The following is a 22070-nucleotide window of genomic DNA, read 5'->3' as shown; positions in this document are numbered from 1 at the left end:
TTTCAAAATAACCATCCACGATTGAAGTCTGAACTCAGCTACTCGCTTGAATTAGCCGATAGAAATGGATTCTTTGTGTGACTCGACATTTAGCGGGAGCATAAAATGGCGGCGTGATTTGTCTTCTTTAAACTTGTTACTTGTTTAAACACTGGTCCAATATATATTGCTCTCATACCTAAATATATACTTAACTGGGGGTCCCAGAAAGAAACTCCGTGGTATACCATCAATATATATTGCACACATGCTTACATATATACAAAACTGGAGGTCCTAGAAAGAAACTCCGCGGTATACCCCCAATATATATTGCTCTCATACCTAAATATATACAAAACTCGGGGTCCCAGGAAGAAACTCCGTGGAACACCATCAATATATATTGCTCTCATGCCTATATACATACAAAACTCGGGGTTCTAAAAACAAACTCCGTAGTATGTGTGATACGCCATACATATTTCAACAAACCCCGCCATTCTCCACTCACCTCAAGAGTAAGGCTTAACTGGTCCATGTACGCTTGTTCTGAATTAATCAATTCGTAGATAGCATTCTAGAACACGGAAAAAGAAGATCTAGTCAAAACTACTGAGAACTCAAACGGTGAAGTCAACGATCACTCACCTGGCGCATGCGCTCAGTGTCAGACATGGAAGCGAGGATGGCAGCGTCGAATGAACCAGTCCCTACAACAACAACAAGAAATGTGTTTGTTTGTTTTTTGGCTAATTTTTTTTTGCATAAACATAAGACATCGCCATGTACACTTTGTAAAAGATTTTATACCATAAACTTTGAACCACGCCACTCAAAAGCCACGACGGCTTTTGAGGTTTCGCGCGTTTTGAGTATCGCGCGAATAAAAGCTCTCGCGTGAATGAAAAATTCGTTACGCAAAAAGAGAGAGAATTGAAAAACAGTTTATTTATAATAGGTATTAAAGATCGTAGAAAAATAATCAAGTTTCACCACAGATACAAATATGAAGATCAAACAAATAATGCCATAAATGTAAAAAGGATATGGGAAAACGGAAAAAACTTGCTTTACCGGTTTGCACATAACTCGATCCGCCGGTTATGGTGACTCTATGATTTTCCGCCTTTCTACGCTTGCTACTTCTCTTGCTACTGCTCTTCGACTTGACGTGTATATTTCTCGCCGATGAACGCAAACCGGTTAGAAACGAGAATTCCCCACGGGAAAATCCCATAACGGACCACGCAAAAATCAATAGTAAATAATTCTCGCTTTTTCTCGGCAAAAGTGTGAAGCACCACCCGAATGTTCATTTTATAGCCCGCCAGAAATCGTCATATTTTACACGCTGGCAGAAATAACGTAACGCTTTCGCGCCAAAAAGACACCTCATTATAAATGCATGTGGGGTGTTTTAATTGATTTGCATATTGCTTTTCGTTCAAATCAAGCAAATTGACGAACTGGTGCCCAGATTTCAATATTTACAAAACGAATCTTGAATATTTTGTGACAATAATGCCTTCTGATTTGTTTTGGAAGTGCTGTTGATATGGTCATTTGGTATTTTTGTCTCTTTGTTTGATAGCGGCGAACCCTGTAACAGAAGAGCGGGGTTGCATCATATTTATCAGAAACTGACAAATCACGGGGGTAGTGAAGAGAATGCAACGTGAAACCGCTGACCAAAATGTTAGAGGGAGGCGGGGGTATTCTTGATTGACGTATTTCATTTCTTTTCATTCGAAAAGCTATTTGAGATATCACCAACATTTAAATAAATAAAAACAGTTGCTACACAGGCCACTAACAGAACTTACATGCGTTTTTTATATTAAACAATTAGACTACGAGTTCGAGTTTTCTATGAGTCAATAGATAGTCAACGAGGCGCTAAGTCGACTCATAGAAAAGGAGAACGACTAGTACAATTGTTTTAGTATAAATCCACTACATACTACCTTCAAATCAATGACGATTTTAATAATTCTCAGTATTTTTTTGTGAAAACGCCGGCTTTTTCGCTACTCACTATCTGTGGCTATAAAGATAGTGAGTACGGGAGCCAATTAAATTGCGAGATTCGTGATATTATGTGAGTGGATTTATACTATTCGCTTTTTCGTTTATGTCGTTATGTCGGGTTAAACATAGTGCGCGCGCCCATGTCGTTATGTTGTTATGTCGCTAGTGTGCACTAGGCATTACACGTCCACCCTGTGCTTTTCGTTTACGAGTCACAACTCTTTTTGGTGGACGTCATCACGACTTCACGAATTCTTCCAATTCTGTATCTACAGCTTTAGATCGATCACAAACAAAACAACATTAAAGTGGATCGCCTTTTTAGCTACTGTCACCGAGAAAATACCGATAAACACAAAGCCAGCAATTGAATAAAGTTTGAATTGTTCCTTAGCTTTGCGTTGTTTTTGGTTTTGTGAGTATGTGCGTATGTAGTTTTCGTCTGCTGTCTCCTCGGCGCTTGGTGCTTTTCGGCGCCCTCTCATTGGTAAGCGGTCCTACGGCAGCAGTCCTCTGCGAAATGGCTTCTGTCACGAAAAACCAGTAGCGGCTCGGAAACGAAAAACAGAAGGTCCGTGTGACTGTGACTGACGAGTGACTGAAAACGAGTGTAAAAGTTCTGATTATATTTATTAAAAGGAAGGAACTGGTTCACGACAAAAAGACCCATCGCTTTGGGAACAGATCTACCAGGAAACAAGCACACATAAGACAGCAGAGACAGAAGTGTTTGTTTATTCGCTTATCTCCAGATTACAAGCCTTTTATATTCTAACTACAACAAGCTTACACAACCACCCGCGCACTCCACCAGACGAAAACGATCTTTGCCAAATGGTTACAGAGAATATAAAAAAATAAGAATCGGATTTTAAAACCGATCTATAATAAAAAAAACCATGTTACTTTTAAAGCTTATAAATTTTATTATATTTTTCTTATCTAGCGAGAAAGTTATCTAAAGCATTTCGTTACCCTAATATTTCTATAAGCAAAAGAATTCCATAATGTGATTAAAATAATAATACATCTTTTCCTCAACCACAAAGGCAAAAGCCAGTCAAATAGAACAGTCTTTTGGCACAACTTACACAGAGTAAGTCAGTTTTTAAATTCAACACACACAGTACACGAGAAGTAATTACAAACTAGTAGTCTGGCCCCAAAGCATTATGGTCTTTCTTCCGTGAGCCAATCCTGGAAGAGAATAAATCCGTATTAAATTTTAATTGGACGAGCACGAAAGTGAGGCAAAAAAGGCGGGAAACGCAGCGAGGGTTGACTACACACAACTAAGGCTGGATGAGATCAAATGGGATGTATGTACTGAATAAAAAGTCAAGGGGGGCAGAGGAGAAGACTAGTGGACGACATTAAATGATGAAAATTTTATTACAGCTACCTGAGACTACCTCTAAAAATATGCTTGTCCTAGCTCTACAAAATTCACTACTACTAGGGTTGTTTTTTTTTCATCTTATCTGTCTAACTGAACTAACATCTCAATATTAAAGAAGATACAACATTAATCCTACATTCCTAATAACTATCACTCTGCCATCGTATGCCAGACGAGTAGACAGGAGGAATGCCAAGTCGGTTTCCATTTGGTTCTCTCCAGCCTTGACTATTATTGACCTTTATTGTGCCGTATTTAGACACGGCGAACTGATTTCACTTTACCCATCTTTTCGCTTCTCGCATTACACTGAAACGCTTTTCGTTTTCAAATTGCCTTGTTATATTATTGTACAGCCATACGGTTATAAGGCCTAAGTCTAACAATGTTATTGTTCACATTAGAAAATACAATGTATACTACATTGTCAGGAGAAAACCTCAGAAAAACCATCCACGAAAGAGGTCAGAAACTTGATAGAAGATATGACATTGAAAGTATCTCAGTTACTCGCTTGAATTAGCTGTTGGAAATGGATGCTATAGGTTACTTGGTATTGTGCAGGAGCGTGTAATGGCGGCGTGATAAGCCTTCTTTAAGGGAAAGTTACATCTAAGCGCCACCTACGGTCGAACTGTGACGTCTGGAAAGAGGCACTGGGCGGCTGAATTATGTCTGGTAAACACTCGTGTGTATGTAGAAACTCAGCTTGATTTCCTGGCCTAGCCTAAGATACTCAAGCAAGGTTCAGTACTTACATTGTTTGGTGCTCGCTGGAAGGTCGCCAAGTGACTGTACGTAGTTGGACGGAAACATGCCGACCTGTCCATTCAGCTCTCCTTTCCACCACTCTCCATCTTTACTCATGACATTGATGACGCTGCCCTTGTAGAATGTTAGCTCGTCTCCTTTCTGGGCCGTGTAAGGAAACATCGCCAGGACTTGCTCCAGTCGACCTGCAGAGGTATCAAGGGTTATAAAGGGTTATGTTATGAGGGGACATAAAGGGGCATTTGTTACAAGGAAAATCAAAGGACACTTGTTACGAGGGAACAACAAGGAAGACTTGTTTTAGAGGGAGTAAAACTGTCAAAACAAGAACTTGGTTGCTACTTGTAGTAGTGATGCGGGCGGAGCTGGTAACAAAAATTATGATGTTGAAGGCGCCAACTATGGTAATGATGATGATGACAGTGAAGAGAGACTAATTACCTTGTGTTGCGCTAACAAGTGAGCTGGGAACCTCGTAAATCTACAAATAAAGCAGATAATTGTCTACTGATATATGTCAGTTAATGCATCATGCAACTAAAACAGCTAAATTCTATTTTTAAAATATCAAATATTACAGTAAAAGCTGTATTTTGATGAATGATAAGAGTTTTGAATGTTCCAAACAAACTAAAAAAATATTATATAACAAATCGGAGAAAGCAAAGGATCAGTGTGGATTTGCTGTCTTCATTTGGGCAAAGAGGCAAATAACAGCAGGCAAACCGTTACCATCTCACACCCTACGACGCAAATTACATCATCACTTCCTTGTAAAACCCAGGAACACCAAACTACACTCTACTAGCTATTGCTGTATTCAGTTAACTGTGGAATCTGTTCTGTCATACTCGTAAGAACTAAGGTGCTCAGTCTTTTCCGTCCATCATCAAAACAGAGCAATATCAAGCCAGATGCAAACCGCGCCAAAATTGCTGGACCAACGCTTTCACTGTTTCTACACCATGTTGAAGATGGTGTGAAGTAATTCATAAACATTTTTCTTGCAAATTGATACTCTCACATCCTACGACGCAAATTATCATCCTTGAGTTTTTGAATACCCATATCCAAGTGTTTTACATCGCATAAGTACTGCTGTGTCTTGTCTTTTTTAAGCGTCCACAGACATACCAATTATTAACCAAATGTATAATACAGGTCGAAGTCCGCTACCGTGGCCACCTTGACAGTTTTAAGAAGTAGGCCAAGATGCAAGACAAAGTACTATCTGATTGACATTTGTTTCACTAGCTAACCGCGTATCAAAACAAGACAGAAGCCTCCAGGCTCGTGTCAATGAAAACTTCTATTCTTGAATGCTAAATGAATATTTTTCCAAAACTTCATCGTAGGCTTAAGTTCAGTCGTCATATCATGTATAAAACATATTCAATGCAAATGAAGATGAGACGAATGACTATTCCATGCAGTTGCATTGAGTTTGGCTTACGTATATTACAACGGTCGAACTTAGCCTTGGTTGAACGTCAGCGCGCTTCGTACTTTAAGCAGGGTGACATGATTTACTTACATTCCCCCCCTCAGGTGGCTGCTGCGTGGATGTGCTGGATCCTGATTGGCTGCCTCCTGGTCCCTTGGCGAGGATCTTCACGTGATTGGCTGGAAAGATCCCGCTCTGGCGTTTCTTGCCGCGAGCCTGCAAAACGGGAAACCGCACACCGACGTTGATACACTCATCATTACCTTATAGACAGTGCTGAATAGCGCATGCGCATGCACGTGCTCTGGCGAAAACAAGCACAATCATAGTGAACTAATGTGTTTATTTATTCCTATCGCAGCCATAGGACTGAATTACAGGAACAATTACAAAACATTTAAATACTTGACAGAAACAAAGTCACTGAGCCTTTTGGTTCTTGACGGTGCAGCACGCCGGGTTACACTCGATCGCAGGCTGTACGTTGTTATAGTCCTTGACAATATAAGTTTATGTACAGGGTTTTCTTCTGATAAATTACACATGCATTTTTTACAGAGATCTTGCCTACGGCTTTCAAGGTCTTGAAGATTAGCCTGTACAAGTGCATTCTCATAATTCAGATTCGGGTAGATAACGGAGAGCGCCCGTTTCTGAATCTTTTCTAAGGAATAGCAGAGGCGTTTAGGTAAATTAGAGAAAACAACACAGCCGTATTCAACAACCGATCTAATCAGGGCGCAATACACATTGACTAGATCACTTTCCCCTAAACCACTTTTCTTAAGCTGACGTAGTGCATATAGCCTTTTGTTGGCTTTTTTGATTATAACTTCACAGTGAGCGTCCCATGTGAGGTCGTGAGAAATAACAACACCGAGTAATTTGAAAGTGCTCGCGCGCTTCGCGACTGCGTTACCGATAACAATGGGACCCCACACACAGCTGTTATAATCAAGGAAGTCAACGGTTATTGATTTACACTTTTTGGGATTCAAAACCATATTGTGACTGTTCGCATAATCGTGGATATACTCCACGAGGAAGTTCATGACCGGGGGAGAATTCCTAGGCACTATTTCTAGTAAGGTGAGATCGTCCACGAACTTCGCACGAGGGGGCCACGAGTGTTGAATCGTTCGAGTAAAGGTACGAAAGGCTGACTTCAGTCGCTGTTTTTACTAAGTGTACAGCATTAAAACCATACTGTACAAAAGACGACAGATATGTTAGATAATGAGGGAGTCGAAAAGAAAATTAAAGCCTAAGCTTTGAGCTAATTTTCTTGGCATTTGCCAAAATGTGACAGTTCGCAGGTAAAAAGCCGCCATTTCAAAACAAAAAGGCTGGTTTAAACACAGGGAACTGGAAACTGTCTTGCTTTTTTTTTCAGCACTGGCTATCTTACAAGTAATGCTTATTATTGACCTTGAAATGAGTGATCAGGGGCACCATTAATCACGCATGTATTTTATACGTTATGGGCGAACATCAAATTACGAACCTGTAGCTCGCCTTCCCACCATCCACTGGGGTCTTTCCGAGTAACACGTATGAGTTGACCTGGGGCGAGGCTTAGCTGGTCAGCGGCAATCGCAGTGTACGGAGAAACCACTGTCGCGATTTCTGAAAACAAACAAAAGAGTGAGTTAAGAGATAAAGTAGACTTGCGCTTGGTGAAACGCTTTATACAAATGAATAGAAGGACGTAACAGATACGTAACATTGACTTTTGAAGGATAATACTTGGGAGTTTCGTTTTTATCTGGGCATGTTGGGGTTTGGAGGAGAACTGCTGAAATGTATCAAACTAGGGAGTTGAACTTAAGACCCTGCCCTGGCCAAGAAAATTTAAAATTTACCATTGATTTCTGCTGTTGCTTCCAGCGTTGCTTAAGTACGCTGAAAAAGCAGTGACCGGTAGTCTATTAGTGGCTAAAACTCACCAGGTTTCGATCTTGGAGCAGCAACAGGTACCTATGGTCAAAGAAAGGAAGGAAATGCTTTTAATAAATCTTTATATAATCAAATCCACACTAGCTAAACAGCGTGTCAAAAAATGCTTCCAGGCACGACAAAGCACGATTAAATCCTCCTACTTATAAAGTTCTTATCAACCAAAAGATTGAATCACGCATGCTACTTGACCAACTTTCTAAAAACTTTGTCATGGTGGCCAGAATAGCGAGCGATGCATTATAATTACAAATGAATGAAGGCGATGACGAAGACGACGACGGGTAAATTCCAATAAAACAAAATAGAGCAACCTAACTGGCCAAGGAAAATATGTTACCTTGTGTTGGATGTCAAATGTTCGGTCCGAAACAAAAGGGCACTGAGGCGTTGCACAAACGTCGTACTTTTCATGAGCCGTATTCAAATGCAGGCGAATGAAAATAAAACAATACGCCTGGTTCATTTTTATTAATATGCAGTAAATACGGCTCATGGATAATAAAACGCTTGAACTTAGCCTGGCGTAAGATTTCAAAAAACAAATGCGAGCTTCTGCCCCCTACCTCTGCCTCTTTCTTCTTGACGTAGTTTGCAGGGAAGAGTCCGTAGTTCTCCCGTAGTCTCCCCTCCCACCATTCCCCCTCGTCCTTAGTGATACCGATGACGTCGCCCTCCTTAAAGCTAAGGTCACCTTCCTCGCCATTATAAGTGTACAGCGCGACACATTCTGGGAATTCAAGCGGGTATATGAGGAACGATTTTCAATCAGAAAGACTGAAAGATATCATCTTATCCTGATACATTATAAGTGTTTAGCGCGAAACATTCTGGGGATTCAAGCGGGTATATGAGGAACGATTTTCAATCAGAAAGACTGAAAGATATCATCTTATCCTGATACATTATAAGTCTATAGCGCGAAACATTCTGGGGATTCAAGCGGGTATATGAGGAACGAATTTCAATCAGAATGACTGACAGATATCACCTTATCCTGGTACATTATAAGTGTACAGCGCGACACATTCTGGACGACGGATTATGACCTTTTACAATGTGTGCTTTTGTTCTTGTGTTTTTTGTCGTTGTTTTTCGTTGCTGTTTTTGTTTTTACGTGCATTATTCGTTCATGTTGTTGTTGATCTTGTTGTATTTTTTTTTTTTTGCATTTCGTTGCTGTCTTTTGTGTGCATTTTTCGTTGTTGTTGCTGTTTTACATGTATTTTGCTGTGATTGAAGTCAATACCCTTAAATAACAGTCTCAAATATTATCTTACTCTACAGGTAACACATTCACTATTCGCTTATTTTGCTACTTATACACGATATTCTTACCAAAAAGAATGGGTAGATCCTCCGTTTGGGCTAACTGTGGCTCGGAGGGCGGAGTAGGAGTGGGTGTGGTCGATATATTACTGCTCGAAGACCTAGTTAGAGGATGCAAAATATCAGGAATGTGGAGGTAAATATTTGAGTTTCTAGTCCACATCCATCAATTTTAAAACCCCTTGCCTGAAGGGAAGGAACATTGTACATAAGGGGGGCAAAATCCCAACATCAACATACAGCCAACAAAACACAACCTTGCTCAAACACGACACATTGGATGAGGCATGTTCAGAGTTGAGTACGAAATGATCTCATAGGTCAAGAAAAAGCAAAGGATCAGTATGGATTTGCTGTCTTCATTTGGGCAGAGGGGCATATAACAGCAGGCAAACTGTTACCATCTCAAACCCTATGACGCAAATTACATCATCACTTCCCTCAACAAATTAGGACCGCACAAAGCATAATCTTCGCAAGAAATTCTAAACGTTTATACTTTTTAAGACTACTATAAAAAATTTCCCTAAATTTAAGACCTTTTTAATGCCTATTAAATATGAAATAAGATTTAAGATTTAAGAAATTTTAAGTAGTACCTATGCAAGTCACACCCTACCACAGAAATAACATCATCACTTTATATTATTGAAAATACTAAGATTAAAGAAATCTCTTAGGGTAACGGTTAGTGTTAGAAAAGGTACTGAAGGCAATTTTAGTATTTTAGTAAAACAATTAGCTAACATCGACAATTTAATTAACAAACAACCAACCACCCAATCTCACCCATCCGTCACACAGGGTACCCACCCAGTCGTTTTGACAGCAGTGCTTGTCAACTTGACGTATGTCTTAGGGAACCACCCTATCTTGCCGTTCAGCTCGCCTGACCACCACGTGTCCTGCTGCTCCTTGATAGCGATTATATCGTTCTTGTTGAAGGACAGCATGTCGTCCTTCTTGCCCCGGTAAGGGTAAAGGGCAATTGCGGTCAAGCCCTGGGGTGCGAGGGAACCACCTCCAGACTTGGGTCCCTGAGAATGCGACAAACAGCCATGAATTTCTCACAAACACTATTAGTTCAGTAAAGTAGCAGTTTAAAGTTGAATTCATTAACGGCTGCACTAAGAAATAACGTGTTTTTGGGGGGATGGTGAACTCGCATGTCCTCCGGCCGTTGCTGGTAAAATAACAACAACTAAAAGCATCTTATTCAGCACTTACGAATCATGCAGTTAGTTTCAATGTCAGAAAAGGATTATTTTAATTGAAATATTTAATTTTTTGTCGCTCTCTGGCATGATTTTCGCCTCCATTTCTGTGTTTATTTTGGCCGTGTGTATGCCACTCAAAAGGCCACGAAAGTGAAAGAGGCCTATAGCAACAGAAGCTGTAATGAAATCAAAAACTACTGACAAAGGATCAGTGTGGATTTGCTGTCTTCATTTGGGCAGAGAGGCAAATAACAGCAGGCAAACTGTAACCATCTCAAACCCTATGACGCAAATTACATCACCACTTCCCTCAACAAATTAGAACCGCACAAAGCATAAGCTTCGCAAGAAATTCTAAACGTTTATACTTTTTAAGACTACTATAAAACTTTTCCCTAAATTTAAGACCTTTTTAAGGCCTAATAAATGTGAAATAAGATTTAAGATTTAAGAAATTTTAAGTAGTACCTATGCAAGTCACACCCTACCAAAGAAACAACAAATCGATCAGAAACAACGCAAATTACATCATCACTTCCTTGCAAAACGCAGGAACATCAAACTACATCCTCCGTATAGATGTGTATAGATTTTGAGACTGTATAGATGTATAGATATAGTATGTATAGATTTTGAGACTGTATAGATAGCCACATGCAAACTGCACCAACATTGCCTGAGCAATGCTGTCACTGTTGAAAGGTACCGTCTCACACCCGTCGACGCAAATTACTGTACATCATCACTTCTTTAATAAAGCCAAACTATGTACACCCTATACTAGTCACTGCTTTATTCAAGTAACTGAGGAATCGGCTCGGTTGTACTCTCCATTATCTTTGTATTGCTTTGCATTATTTACGGATAAAACTACAAAATAATCTGAAGCGCCTCGCATTGTCTTAAAGTCCATGAATCCGACTTGTGTGACGCTGTTATTTTTTATTTTTTTGGATGTTTAGAACTCGCATCATTTAGAAAAATATAACTTACCCAGCATTGTTTGATATCGTAGAAATATAATCGAGTCGATTTTATTGTAGGATGGGTTAAATTTAAGCATTAATTTATTCACATGCATGGGGTTTTCATAGCCTACAAAACCACGCGTCGCGCAGATCGGATCGACTGGCTTTAAGTTTACTTGCGGAGGACTAATGGAAACCTCAGTGCAGAATCTGCACTGTTTAACAGGCAATCCGCTCTAAATTATCAATCACATCCTCAAAGAAACTTCCAATAGACACACTGCTTTCATCATTTTAAAATATTTTTTCGTGTTTTCCTTTAAAAATCATCAGAGATTGTTACGTAATCAACAAGCAGTAAACTGGTGACAATGCAGCTTTAACCAATCAAGCCATTAAAAATACCAAAAGAATTGTTTAAAGGGTGATACAATTTTTTTTTCGGCTACCTGCCAGGATGACAAAATGGCGGATGGCAAAAATTTCTCTCACCTCAGTGATTGGTGGTTTCGCAGTCACTGCTGTCTCTGAACGGCTGGTAGCCTGTTGACCGCCTACAAGCTGCTGACTAATGGAAGCCGCCAATGACTTGACTGATACTTCTAGATGGGGCTTTTCTGGCTCCAGTGGGGTAGTGCCGGGGGACTGTGCTTGCTTGGCCTCCTCTTCACTGATTTTCTCTGCATAATTTGCTGGGAAAAGCCCTGTTTTGCCATGACACTTGCCCCTCAGCCAGCCCAGGGGCGCGGTGCAGTTATCATGGTCAACCTAGAAAATAGGGACAGCAGAGGATAACGTTAAGCCTTATGCAAAAAGAAAAAGTATTGTAAGGGAGAAATGAATTTTTTTAGAGACTCATATTTTTAGTTATTCTTGTTCTTCAGAAAAAAACAAAGTAACAAAGTCAAGACCATTACATTCTAACTAAAAATGTTAAGATGTTTGAAAGTAATAACTATTTCTGATGTAACAAAAGTGCTGCAGCAATGATCACAAGCAACAACACATAATTGCTGTGCTACTATCCCCACCCACGATTATAAAATTAGCACTGGTCAAATGCCATTCTCCCAATTAAAGATCAAAGATTTATAAGACTTCAATGTCATACAAGAGATTATAAGATTTCAAAGCCTTTTTTTATATACATCAATATCAATGTATATTTTTCTGCCCCAAAACTCTACTCATCAACAAACCAACAAACGGAATGGTCAGAGCAGATCTTTTCCCCTTACAATACTCACAGTAACAATGTCATCCTCGTTAACTTCTATCTCATCCGGGTTACGTGGCTCAAATGCGTACAGTACACGATAGTACTGAAGCGGCTTCTTGACAGCTCGTGGTCGAGGTCTTGGCATGGGTTCTGAAGAGAGAGAGGCACAATGTAAAATCACAGGCCAAGGTACTATACAATACTGTTAACCAGCTGATTTCTACAACTTTATCACCTTTGAAGTGATGTCGCTAGAGTGCATTCTAACCTTTTTTTTAAATTCCAGTCTTTATTATGATATTCAACATAATTTTTTTACATTAATAATACAAAAAGATACATAAGTACAATACAATAACAATAACAAAAAACATAATATCATTTTTTCCCCAAAATTACATTTACAGAACTATACAATTACACTGTACATTGCACTTTCTCCTTTTTAGTTCCTTCTAACCTTTTTGTTTACATTTATTCCTGACAATGCCATACTACACTCCATCGAGTATATTTAATATCTCCACAAACCCTGTTGCTGGGCTGCCTTCTCTACCTTTTTGTTTACCTGTACTCCTGGAGATGCCTTTAAGACCAGGCTTGGTTGAGTATATTCAACATGTACACAAACCTTGCAGCTGGGGTGCTTTCTCAACTTTTTCCAGATTAAACTTCTCCTCAATCTTCAAGACCTTGCCCATATTGGCCTCACCCCCTCCCCCCTCGGGTTCTGTCCGCCAGGCCGGTAGGTTAGGCTGTTTGTTAACAAGGTTCTGCTGTTGTTGTACCACGATCTTGTCTTTGTTAAGGAGTTGCTGTTCTTTCTGGCGTGCCTCAGCTTCCCTTGCTTCCTGCATGCGGCGGCGGAGTTCTTGGTCCTTCTTCTGCCGCTCCTGCTCTTGCCTCATTGCTGTATGTGGCAAATAACAAGGTAGTTGCAAAAGACAAATACTAACATAACCAAACTGGTGACTTTTTTTAAACTTAATGTTTCAAAAACTCCAGTAATAACTGGAGGGCTCTTCAATTTTTTGCGATATTTTTGAGGTAAGGCTTCATCTACACAGGTACCTTTTAATTGGCTTCTAATAATTGATATAAGTTGACACTAAAAAGAGCTTTAAACAGAAGAAACTTCACCAATGCTTGGCCAAACATAGTTATTTCTTTTCCATTGAGACAAAAATGGTTAAAAATTGACTCAGTATGGATTTGCTGTCTTCATTTGGGTAGAGTGGCATATAACAGAAGGCAAACTGTAACCATCACACACCCTACGACGCAAATTACATCATCACTTCCTTGTAACTGCTAGAAACACTAAACTACATTCTTGGCATCACTTTTATCAGGCTCTTTTGGGTGTGTCAGGTCTCATACTGCTCTGTTAACCATACCCTCAAGCTCTCGCTCCTTCTGTCTGCGTGCCTCCTCTTCCCCCTTACGGCGCCTTGCCTCCATTTCCCTTCGCGCCCTCTCCTCCTCTTCCTTACGCTGCCTCCACAGCACATGCTCCCGCTGTTTGGCCTCTGCCATATGCTGGAGACGGCTGTTTTCTGCTGTCGTGTTTTGGACACTTGTCTTTATTTCCTTTTGGAGGAAAGGGAAAGGAAGGAATTAGGACTGAATAAGCATCCTAGACTAGCTTCTAAACCTACAATTGTGTGCGTTTTTGTTTAGACTGCTTTATAAGTGGCACTGTGCTACCAAATAAACAACCATCGAAAATAACAATCAGCATGCAAGATTTGTTGACCTATTACTTCAGAGCTACAATGATGTCTTTCAGGCACAGAACATTTTCTGAGGGGAGGTTTGGGCAATTCTATATGAAGGATATTATTAGTACTGCTAAACGTTTTTTTACATACTGTACATGTAGATGGCCTTTTTTCTGATGAATTTGCCCTTGCATGATTTCCAATATGCTTTGAATGCCCACAAGACTGTGTCAATAACCTTTGTACCTCAAGGTTTACAGAGGCCTATTAATAACAGTTACTAATTTCCTAAGTTCCTCACATTAAAATTGATCATGTACAGTATTGATCAAAAGTAAGTTGTAGGGCTACAGTACATTTCTGTAATCAAACCACTGGCTGCCAAATGATTGAGCAAATATTTTGCTGGTCATGTTTTAGCAATTCAAGATCTATTAACACCTTGAGTTGATTGTTAAGGTTATCCACTTCTTTCAGCCTCTCCTCTAAAGTCTTTTCCATGGTAGTCTGAGTGGCCTGTAGCCTCCGGATGGTGCCTTTCGTATCAATGAGGCTTGCCATAGCATTACCATGGGCTTCTGCTAGTGTGCTTGTGTCTCTCTTATTCATCTCTAGCGCCACCCGCTCACGCTCATTAGAAAGGGCTGTAATACGTTGCTGGTATTCCTGAAAATAAATACTGAGTTATAAGTATGAAACAAGAAATGAAATAAAATGTTAGGTATTTGCTTTTCACAAATTAACATTGTTCCTTGCAGTTTACAATCAATAAGCGTGAGTCAGCGTTTAAGCGAAGCATCTGTACAGTTTATTGAAGTGTATTGAAAGACATCTTTACTTAAGAGATTCAAAATTTCTAATAAAGACAGCCAGGATTTAAAACCCAAGATAATTTTGCTGGTTTAAAGGTTCACTGAAATAGTTTATCTTCTAATTCGCACAATGACTTTTGAGTCAGGACCACTATACATACTGTACGTGGAAAACAATAACACTTGCACAAGCATTTATAGTGTCAAAAATTTCATATATGGAAAAAAATGCCTTCACCATTGCTCCTGGAGATCATTCTAAACCATTGGTACTTGCCTTGTGTGTGAGCAGTGAGACTTTTGTGAGAGAAAAGTGACTTTATTAAAAATTGCCTCATTAAAAGTGCAAGCCTCGATTCTTGAGTGGTGAGAGTGCTAATGAGGACTCATTGCATGTGTAGAATGGCAGAATGATAGAATGTTACCTGAGACCTACTTATGTTGGATGTGTGCATGTCCCTGTTTGTCATGGTGTATGTACCTTAATATCACACTGCACCCTGCTGATATCTGATACTCTCATGTCCCTATTTGTGGTGACCTTGTTCAAGGCGGTTTTGGCATCTTGACAGGCCCTCTGCTCTTGGTCATAACTCATCTGCACAGAAGCCTTTTTGCCAACCTGCACATAACCCAACAAGTCTGTTAGTCCAGAGCTTTAGCAGGCCTCGAAATATCCGGGGGGGGGGGGGGGGGGGGGGACATGATACAGAAACATTAAGAAATATTGGGGCACAGCCACACCTCATGCTACAGGTGATGTTTGTGCAGTTGCCAGGGAAATCAAGAGTGCTTTGATAATCAAATTTTTATAAGCAACTCTTAAATGCCATATTTTATACCACTCCCAAATGTGTGCTCTGGTCAAGGGTCCATTTGTTATAAGAGTGCTGTAATAAAAACAAAGTTTAAATTCTTGTACAAAAACAAATATAATTCATTTTTTCTTTGGATCATTTTTGTGGTCTGTCCTTTAATTGATGCACAGAAGACAATACACCATGTCATGAACAACAGTCCACAACTGGGCTGTGTCTTGTTGCACACTTTTTTCATAACACACTGTGACATCGTGACGCTCTGTGACTGTTGTTTATGATGCACTTTGGCGTCTTCTGTGCATCTACGTATTACAGGACAGACACACACAAAAACGAGATAATTTTGTTTTATACAACAATAAAAATGTTTTCTTAAGTTCCAATCTACTAGTTTGGAAAGGGAGCACACTTGCTGACGCTAAGCATGTGTGTGTCCTGTAATAACACATGGACCCTTGACCAATCAGAGCTAGTTTGGAAAGGGAGCACACTTGCTGACGCTAAGCATGTGTGTGTCCTGTAATAACACATGGACCCTTGACCAATCAGAGCTAGTTTGGGAAGGGAGCACACTTGCTGACGCTAAGCATGTGTGTGTCCTGTAATAACACATGGACCCTTGACCAATCAGAGCTAGTGATTTATGAGTGTGGTTGTATAAACTTAATACATCCCTTTATTAACTTGCACAGTTTTTTATTTTATTTTAATTTAATATAAAAAATTTTTGGACTAAAAACGCTTACCACAGTGGCCAGCTCCTCTTCCAATTTTTTTAGCCTCTGTTTGAGATTGTTAACAATATCCTGTTCAAGCCCTTTCTGGTTCAGCAACTCTTCAACCTTCCTCTTCTGCCATTCCTTCTGCCGCTGTCGCTCAGCTTCTATCTGTGCTTGGAGTCTCTGTTGGATCATCTGTTTCCGTAGCACCTCTTGCTCCCTCTCCATCTCCATTTGCTGTTGCCGTTGCTTCTCTAACTCTGCCTGCCTCCTCTGCTCTGCCTCCATCTTTGCCCTCTGACGCCTTTCTTCCTCTGCCCTCTCCTTAGCCTCACGTTCCTCTTTTTCGCGTTTCAATTTGTCTTGCAGGTCCTGTCTTCGTTTTTCAAGCTCTAGTCTCCCTTTCTCAAAGTTCTGTTTTCTTTTATCTTCAAATGTAACTGAAACAATAAAAGAACCCATTTAATCTTTTGTGTGCACTGTAAGGTTTAATAATTATACAGTTATCGTTGAGATCACCAAGTCTCATCCAACAAATAGTAGATCTCATTTTTACATGTGAGGATCCTCTTATAATCCATGGATAGCACCACAGCACCTCATGAAACAAAAACAAAAAGAAGCATGGAACAAGTCAGCCACACCTGAGCTCTAATGAGATGGTATGCAACAAGACAAGATGGAGGAAAAGGTACAAAAAACTGTGCAAAACAGTGGACACACTGTAAACAAATTCTAGAGCAGTAGCCCCTGTATATACTGTAAATACTTTCCCAAAAAAGTTTAATTCTAATGAGAGGTAAAACTGTGATCTGGTTGACCAAGAAGCTTTCCACGAGCTTGTCATGATGTCAGTTTTCAATATTTCTTATGAAACATTTGCATCTTTTTCTCCACTTATAGTGGAGCCATGCTAGAAGGCGCAACAGGCTGTTACTGTATTAAATGCGATCTTTGAGTCAGCCACACAGTCAGTTAAATGAACAATGTGAACACACACAGCCATGTGCACTAGCCGAGAGGCAGTAGACAGATGGAGCCTCAAGTGCCCTCTCACTTGTCCTTCTCCCAGACATGTGCTATCTCCCTTTTCACCAGCCCCATGCGCTTGCTACACAGGCTAACAAAATATGAGATCCCAAAGACCCAGGATTCTTACTCACAAATAGTTCTCTTGTCATCTGTGGTGCTACCAGACCTTGAACGGCCATCAATACTAAGGTTGCTTCCAGATCGCTCTCGACCGTCATTACTACTCATGCTATCGCTATGCTGGCGGCTGGCTGTCTGCATGGCGGGTGTCAGGAGTTCAGGGGGGACGACTAGTGGGAGGGTGTGGCCAAGTTTTGCCATGTCAACAAAATGCATGGCAAGAATAAACTCGTCTTGATTTAACTGGCCATCTTTGTCAACATCAGATAATTTCCTAGAAAAAAATTAACAGTGAGTCACTCGTACTTTGTTATTCTACTTACTTCAGGTGCATAGTTACAGAACAGGTACCCCAAGCTGACAGTGTGTGATCATGCTACGTTGTGACTCTTAGTTTGTAGGCAACATGGTTGAGGTAGACCAGTATGCATCAATGTATTGCTGTTTACACACTGTAGTGGTGCAGTCGTAACCATATTAGTGCTAAATATGCTTTGGGGTTGTCCAGACTGTATCAATGTACACATTATGTCTGTGATAGTGATGAAGTCCTTAACATACATTTTAGTGCTAAAGGTGGGTAAGGAAAACCGTAATGGATAAATGTATGTTTGTGTTAACAGTGATGTACTGTAGTCCCATTGCTGTCAACTCACCAGCATTAGGCAAGAATCAAAAGAATAATTTTTTGTGAGAATGTTCATATACATTCTCTGTATTCACCCACATTGGCTCTCTTGGTTTTTTTCACATATTTACTGTATTTCACCCGATTTCACAAGATTTCTGTCCAAGTTGGGTTGACAGCTATGTAGTCCTTATGATACAGTCCTGAGGATGGTTGGGGTAGTCCAGACTGTATCAGTGTACGCTTGTGTTCATACTGAATAGTAATAAAGTCCTAACCATAAATACTACATAAGTTCTGAGTGTGTCGGTGCATTAGTCTGTACCTATTAATGCAGTTCTTACCATATTAGTGCCAAAGATGGTTGGGGTAGTCCAGACTGTATTAACATGCTTCTCACTTGCTCTCCTGTTCAACAAACAGCACAAAGTATTAATGGCTCATGCACCTCGCACCAACAGTCCTTCCAGTAGATAGTACAAAGAGGTATTTATAACTAGAAACACAATTCAGCAAGCTAGAGAAAAACAAGGTGACAGTATATGTGTGAGCATTTTTTATAACATTTTTTATAACAAGTTTTAATAACATCTCTGTCACAGGATCACCAGTATATCACCACTCACACCCTAGCCCTAGGGGCACTTTCTGATACCGACAGACAATCTCTTTTGCCAAGAGGTTTAAATCACAGTGTGCCTTACAAATGTGCTATAGAACATTGGTATTTTTATTTACAGTTAGTCGATACAGTATGTGCAGCAATTCATATTCACTCACCAGACAAGAATCCAGTCTGTTTGAAATCCTGCGCTTTGAACATCTGGGTATACTTTAGTCTTGCTACTGATGAAATAGAGGTCATAGTACTCCCTGTCTGTCCAGCAAGAGGGGCAACACCCATGAGCCCCGTCCCTGAAGTTGCTGACTGACCTTGAACACTACTCGCCATAATGCCTGGACCATTAGGCATTCCCATATTGGTTGTTGTCGTACCATAACCACCCAAGCTGACATTTAATGTTCCTAGTCCTATACCACTCATTGCCTGGCCACCAAATCCTGACGTGGGTGTATTACCAGGCTGATTAAACCCCATTCCAAACACTGGTGGTTTGGGTGGCTGGTGGAGTCCCATTCCAAACCCAGAACTTGAAACTGGCTGGTTCAGTCCAGATACTCCAAATCCTGACACTGCAGGCTGACTCACGCCAGACCAGGAAATTCCAGAACATTTTGGTAGAGTCATTGTACCAGACATTGTGCTCAAACAGGCCTTTGGTAGAGTCATGGAGCTAAACCCATTAGATATTCCGCTAGGAACACCACTCGGGCTGTATTGTGGACTTGCGGTTGGTTGATTCCTATTGAAAGTGCTAGGGAGGGATGTCATCTTTAGAGTGTTGGGTAGTACAGATGGGGGCTCAACGCCCTTTAGTTTATTTTGTATCAAGTGCATGGCTATGGTAAACTCTTGCATTGTCATTTTGCCATCCCTGTCTATGTCAGACAAGCTCCTGTGAACAAAAGGAATTGGGTCAGACTCCAATAATGTAATATTGTTGTTTTCTACATCTTGCATACAAACAAATTCATCAACAATAAACAAATCTAAAGCATTTTATGTGGAAAATTACATATTTGTATGCTTGCTATTAAAGACAATTAATGTTTGCACTGATGGATAAATACTTCATTTTCTATGATGCATAAATACTTCATTTCCTATGGAAGTTTACCTACATTTCTCCAGCTCTGCTATGATTTTTTTAACTGAGAAAGCTGTATGCTCTTGTTTTTTTTTTTTTTTTTTATTCGACTCTGCAGAGTTGAATTCCAGTTTTTGGGGTTTGTTTTCATTCTTCTGGTTCACGAACATGACTATTTGGGCTTTTTGTATTTATTCCTCTTGTTTTTTCCGATGTATTTGCCCAATCCCCTCCCAAATATAATACCAACCCAGCCTTTCCAAAATAATTAGAGTAGTGGTTTATTTTTAAACACATAACCCAAGGTTTTCTCTACTGACCAGATTTTTCCTAGGACCATGGCAGGTAGGTTGGACTTGAGAAAAAACTGCTTGGCTTGTTCACCTTTGAAAATAAACGGCATCTAAGACTGATATGAAAGTGACAATACACAGACATTACTATACTTTTGGGGGAATACATGTGGTGTTAGTGCCATTTTTAATATTCTACAAACTCTCTGCAAAGGCTAAATCACATTTTGGCTTCTGTCATTCAAAATCTTTGAAGCGTAGTATTCTTCAGCCAACACTGAATGGTTTCAATTTACACAACCTCCCAGCAATGCTCTGACCAGTCAAAAAGCACAAAATGCAATTCCATTCGTTTGAATGACAGAAGCCAGGAAGCAGTTAAGTAAGTTGGTAAGCACTGACAAGTGCTCACAGAATATTGATAATTACAGAAACTCTAGCCAATAAGATATAAAAGCTAATGGATTTCTCAGGTCTGTGGATTAAATATGTATAGTTGCTGTGTCTAGAACTTAATTCAAAATTGACCAAAAACAGAAAGTCAAATATTTTATGTGACATGAACATTCATATCTGATTCATATCTGACTTTATTGTTGAAATTACAGTACATTAAAATACACCAAGAAAAACAATATCTTAAACAAAAAAGAATTGGAGTAAAATTAAATTGCCAGAATCTTTATTGCTTGAGTATACAGTTTTTACTTACTGTGTAATATAAAAAAAAATACTCCTGCTTTTCAGAGGATTAGAATTATTATTATCGTGCATTGATGAACAATACTTTTTCTAATATCATTTATGCACATTAATGAAACCTCATTCAAGATTGATTACAAATGGGTATATTTTAAGGTGTTTGTGAATCATATAATAAATGCCAAATATTATTTGGTAGTCTGGCTTTAAAACAGCATTTAATCTAGAATTTCAGAATAAAATTCAGATTTAAGATATTTAAGTATGATTTTGTAAATGCCTCGACTTTCTCTTGATCACGTTAGATTGGATTGGTAAAATAAACTCGAGTACATCGAGATTACTTAACTTAATTGAGGTTATAGTTATTTTAATGTTTTTGTAGCTAAAAAAACGATTTGAACTCTTAGTTTTGTGTACAAACAGAGGTCAAATAACATCACAAATTTACCAGATAAAAATCCACAAGACGGCTTTAAAGAATGGAAGGTCGCTTCGTGTTTAGTCCTCTCTTCCGGTGCAATCACCCATGGTCCATGTGCTATCGGAAAGAAAAACCATGCTTTGCGTTATAACAAGAAGTGTGCGAACTAGGAGTTGTCTCGGCTCGCATAAGAGGGGGGCTTTGCAACTAAATCAAAATCAACTTCGAAATTTTCCTTAATCCTACCTTGGGGAGAGCCGAGACCAGCCATGGTTAACTTCTAGACTTGTTATTCCTTTGCCAGTCTATCGATGTGTGATTCTACAAGGCGAAGCCGGTGTACAGTATTAACATCAACATTGAATGGAATTTCTACCGTGTCTTCTTTCTCACGTCTTCGATTATGCATCAAAACATTATTAGTGCATTTCGTCGCACGCAATGGTCTAAACACTACAAATTGCTAGATAATACTACTTGGGATTCAGCGAGGTAATGGGGTTAGATCGTTTAGTATTTGAGGCGTTTTAGTTCGCAATTTTGATGGAAGACCAAAACGCCGATACTTCATCCGGCTTACGGAGCTTTCCTGTACTGGCACCACCACGCTTGCGCGGTAGCCTCCGCATCGAGTGGGGCAGTATGGGAAATAACCCTCGGGACTCCCACCACAGGGACCCCCAGACGCATCAGAGTATCAAAAGTTTGATACTCTGATTGAGTTTGTGGTGCCCTCAATATTTTCTTAATGTTTCTGTATCGGTGTCCCCTCCCTT

General features: G+C 39.8%; 1 protein-coding gene across 3 annotated transcripts in view; it reads right to left on the bottom strand.

Moving 5' to 3' along the window:
- Positions 1-21977, bottom strand: part of LOC5500390 (intersectin-1) — a 36511-nt gene extending 14534 nt beyond the window's left edge. The window contains exons 1-23 of one of the 3 annotated variants that reach the window (XM_048721475.1): positions 21541-21976; positions 21322-21411; positions 20196-20259; positions 18947-19683; positions 18511-18574; positions 17550-17812; positions 16414-16826; positions 15328-15468; positions 14476-14700; positions 13711-13903; positions 12945-13223; positions 12342-12463; positions 11587-11862; positions 9723-9946; positions 8919-9010; positions 8147-8310; positions 7571-7601; positions 7129-7250; positions 5715-5840; positions 4622-4661; positions 4168-4365; positions 631-692; positions 494-559 (exon numbers count right to left, since the gene is read on the bottom strand). In XM_048721475.1, coding sequence (XP_048577432.1) covers positions 494-559; positions 631-692; positions 4168-4365; positions 4622-4661; positions 5715-5840; positions 7129-7250; positions 7571-7601; positions 8147-8310; positions 8919-9010; positions 9723-9946; positions 11587-11862; positions 12342-12463; positions 12945-13223; positions 13711-13903; positions 14476-14700; positions 15328-15468; positions 16414-16826; positions 17550-17812; positions 18511-18574; positions 18947-19683; positions 20196-20259; positions 21322-21411; positions 21541-21565 — 4017 coding nt within the window. In that variant the 5' untranslated portion in view covers positions 21566-21976. Of the gene's footprint in view, positions 1-493; positions 560-630; positions 693-4167; positions 4366-4621; positions 4662-5714; positions 5841-7128; positions 7251-7570; positions 7602-8146; positions 8311-8918; positions 9011-9722; positions 9947-11586; positions 11863-12341; positions 12464-12944; positions 13224-13710; positions 13904-14475; positions 14701-15327; positions 15469-16413; positions 16827-17549; positions 17813-18011; positions 18017-18510; positions 18575-18946; positions 19684-20195; positions 20260-21321; positions 21412-21540 lie in introns of those variants that run through there. The other 2 variants (XM_048721476.1, XM_048721477.1) reach the window with 2 other exon arrangements.
- Positions 21978-22070: the final 93 nt, after the last annotated feature.

The sequence above is a fragment of the Nematostella vectensis genome, chromosome 14, assembly GCF_932526225.1.
Source record: "Nematostella vectensis chromosome 14, jaNemVect1.1, whole genome shotgun sequence".
NCBI lineage: Eukaryota > Metazoa > Cnidaria > Anthozoa > Actiniaria > Edwardsiidae > Nematostella > Nematostella vectensis.
Note: the sequence above shows the minus strand (reverse complement) of the source record. Positions and strands in the feature narration are given on the sequence as shown.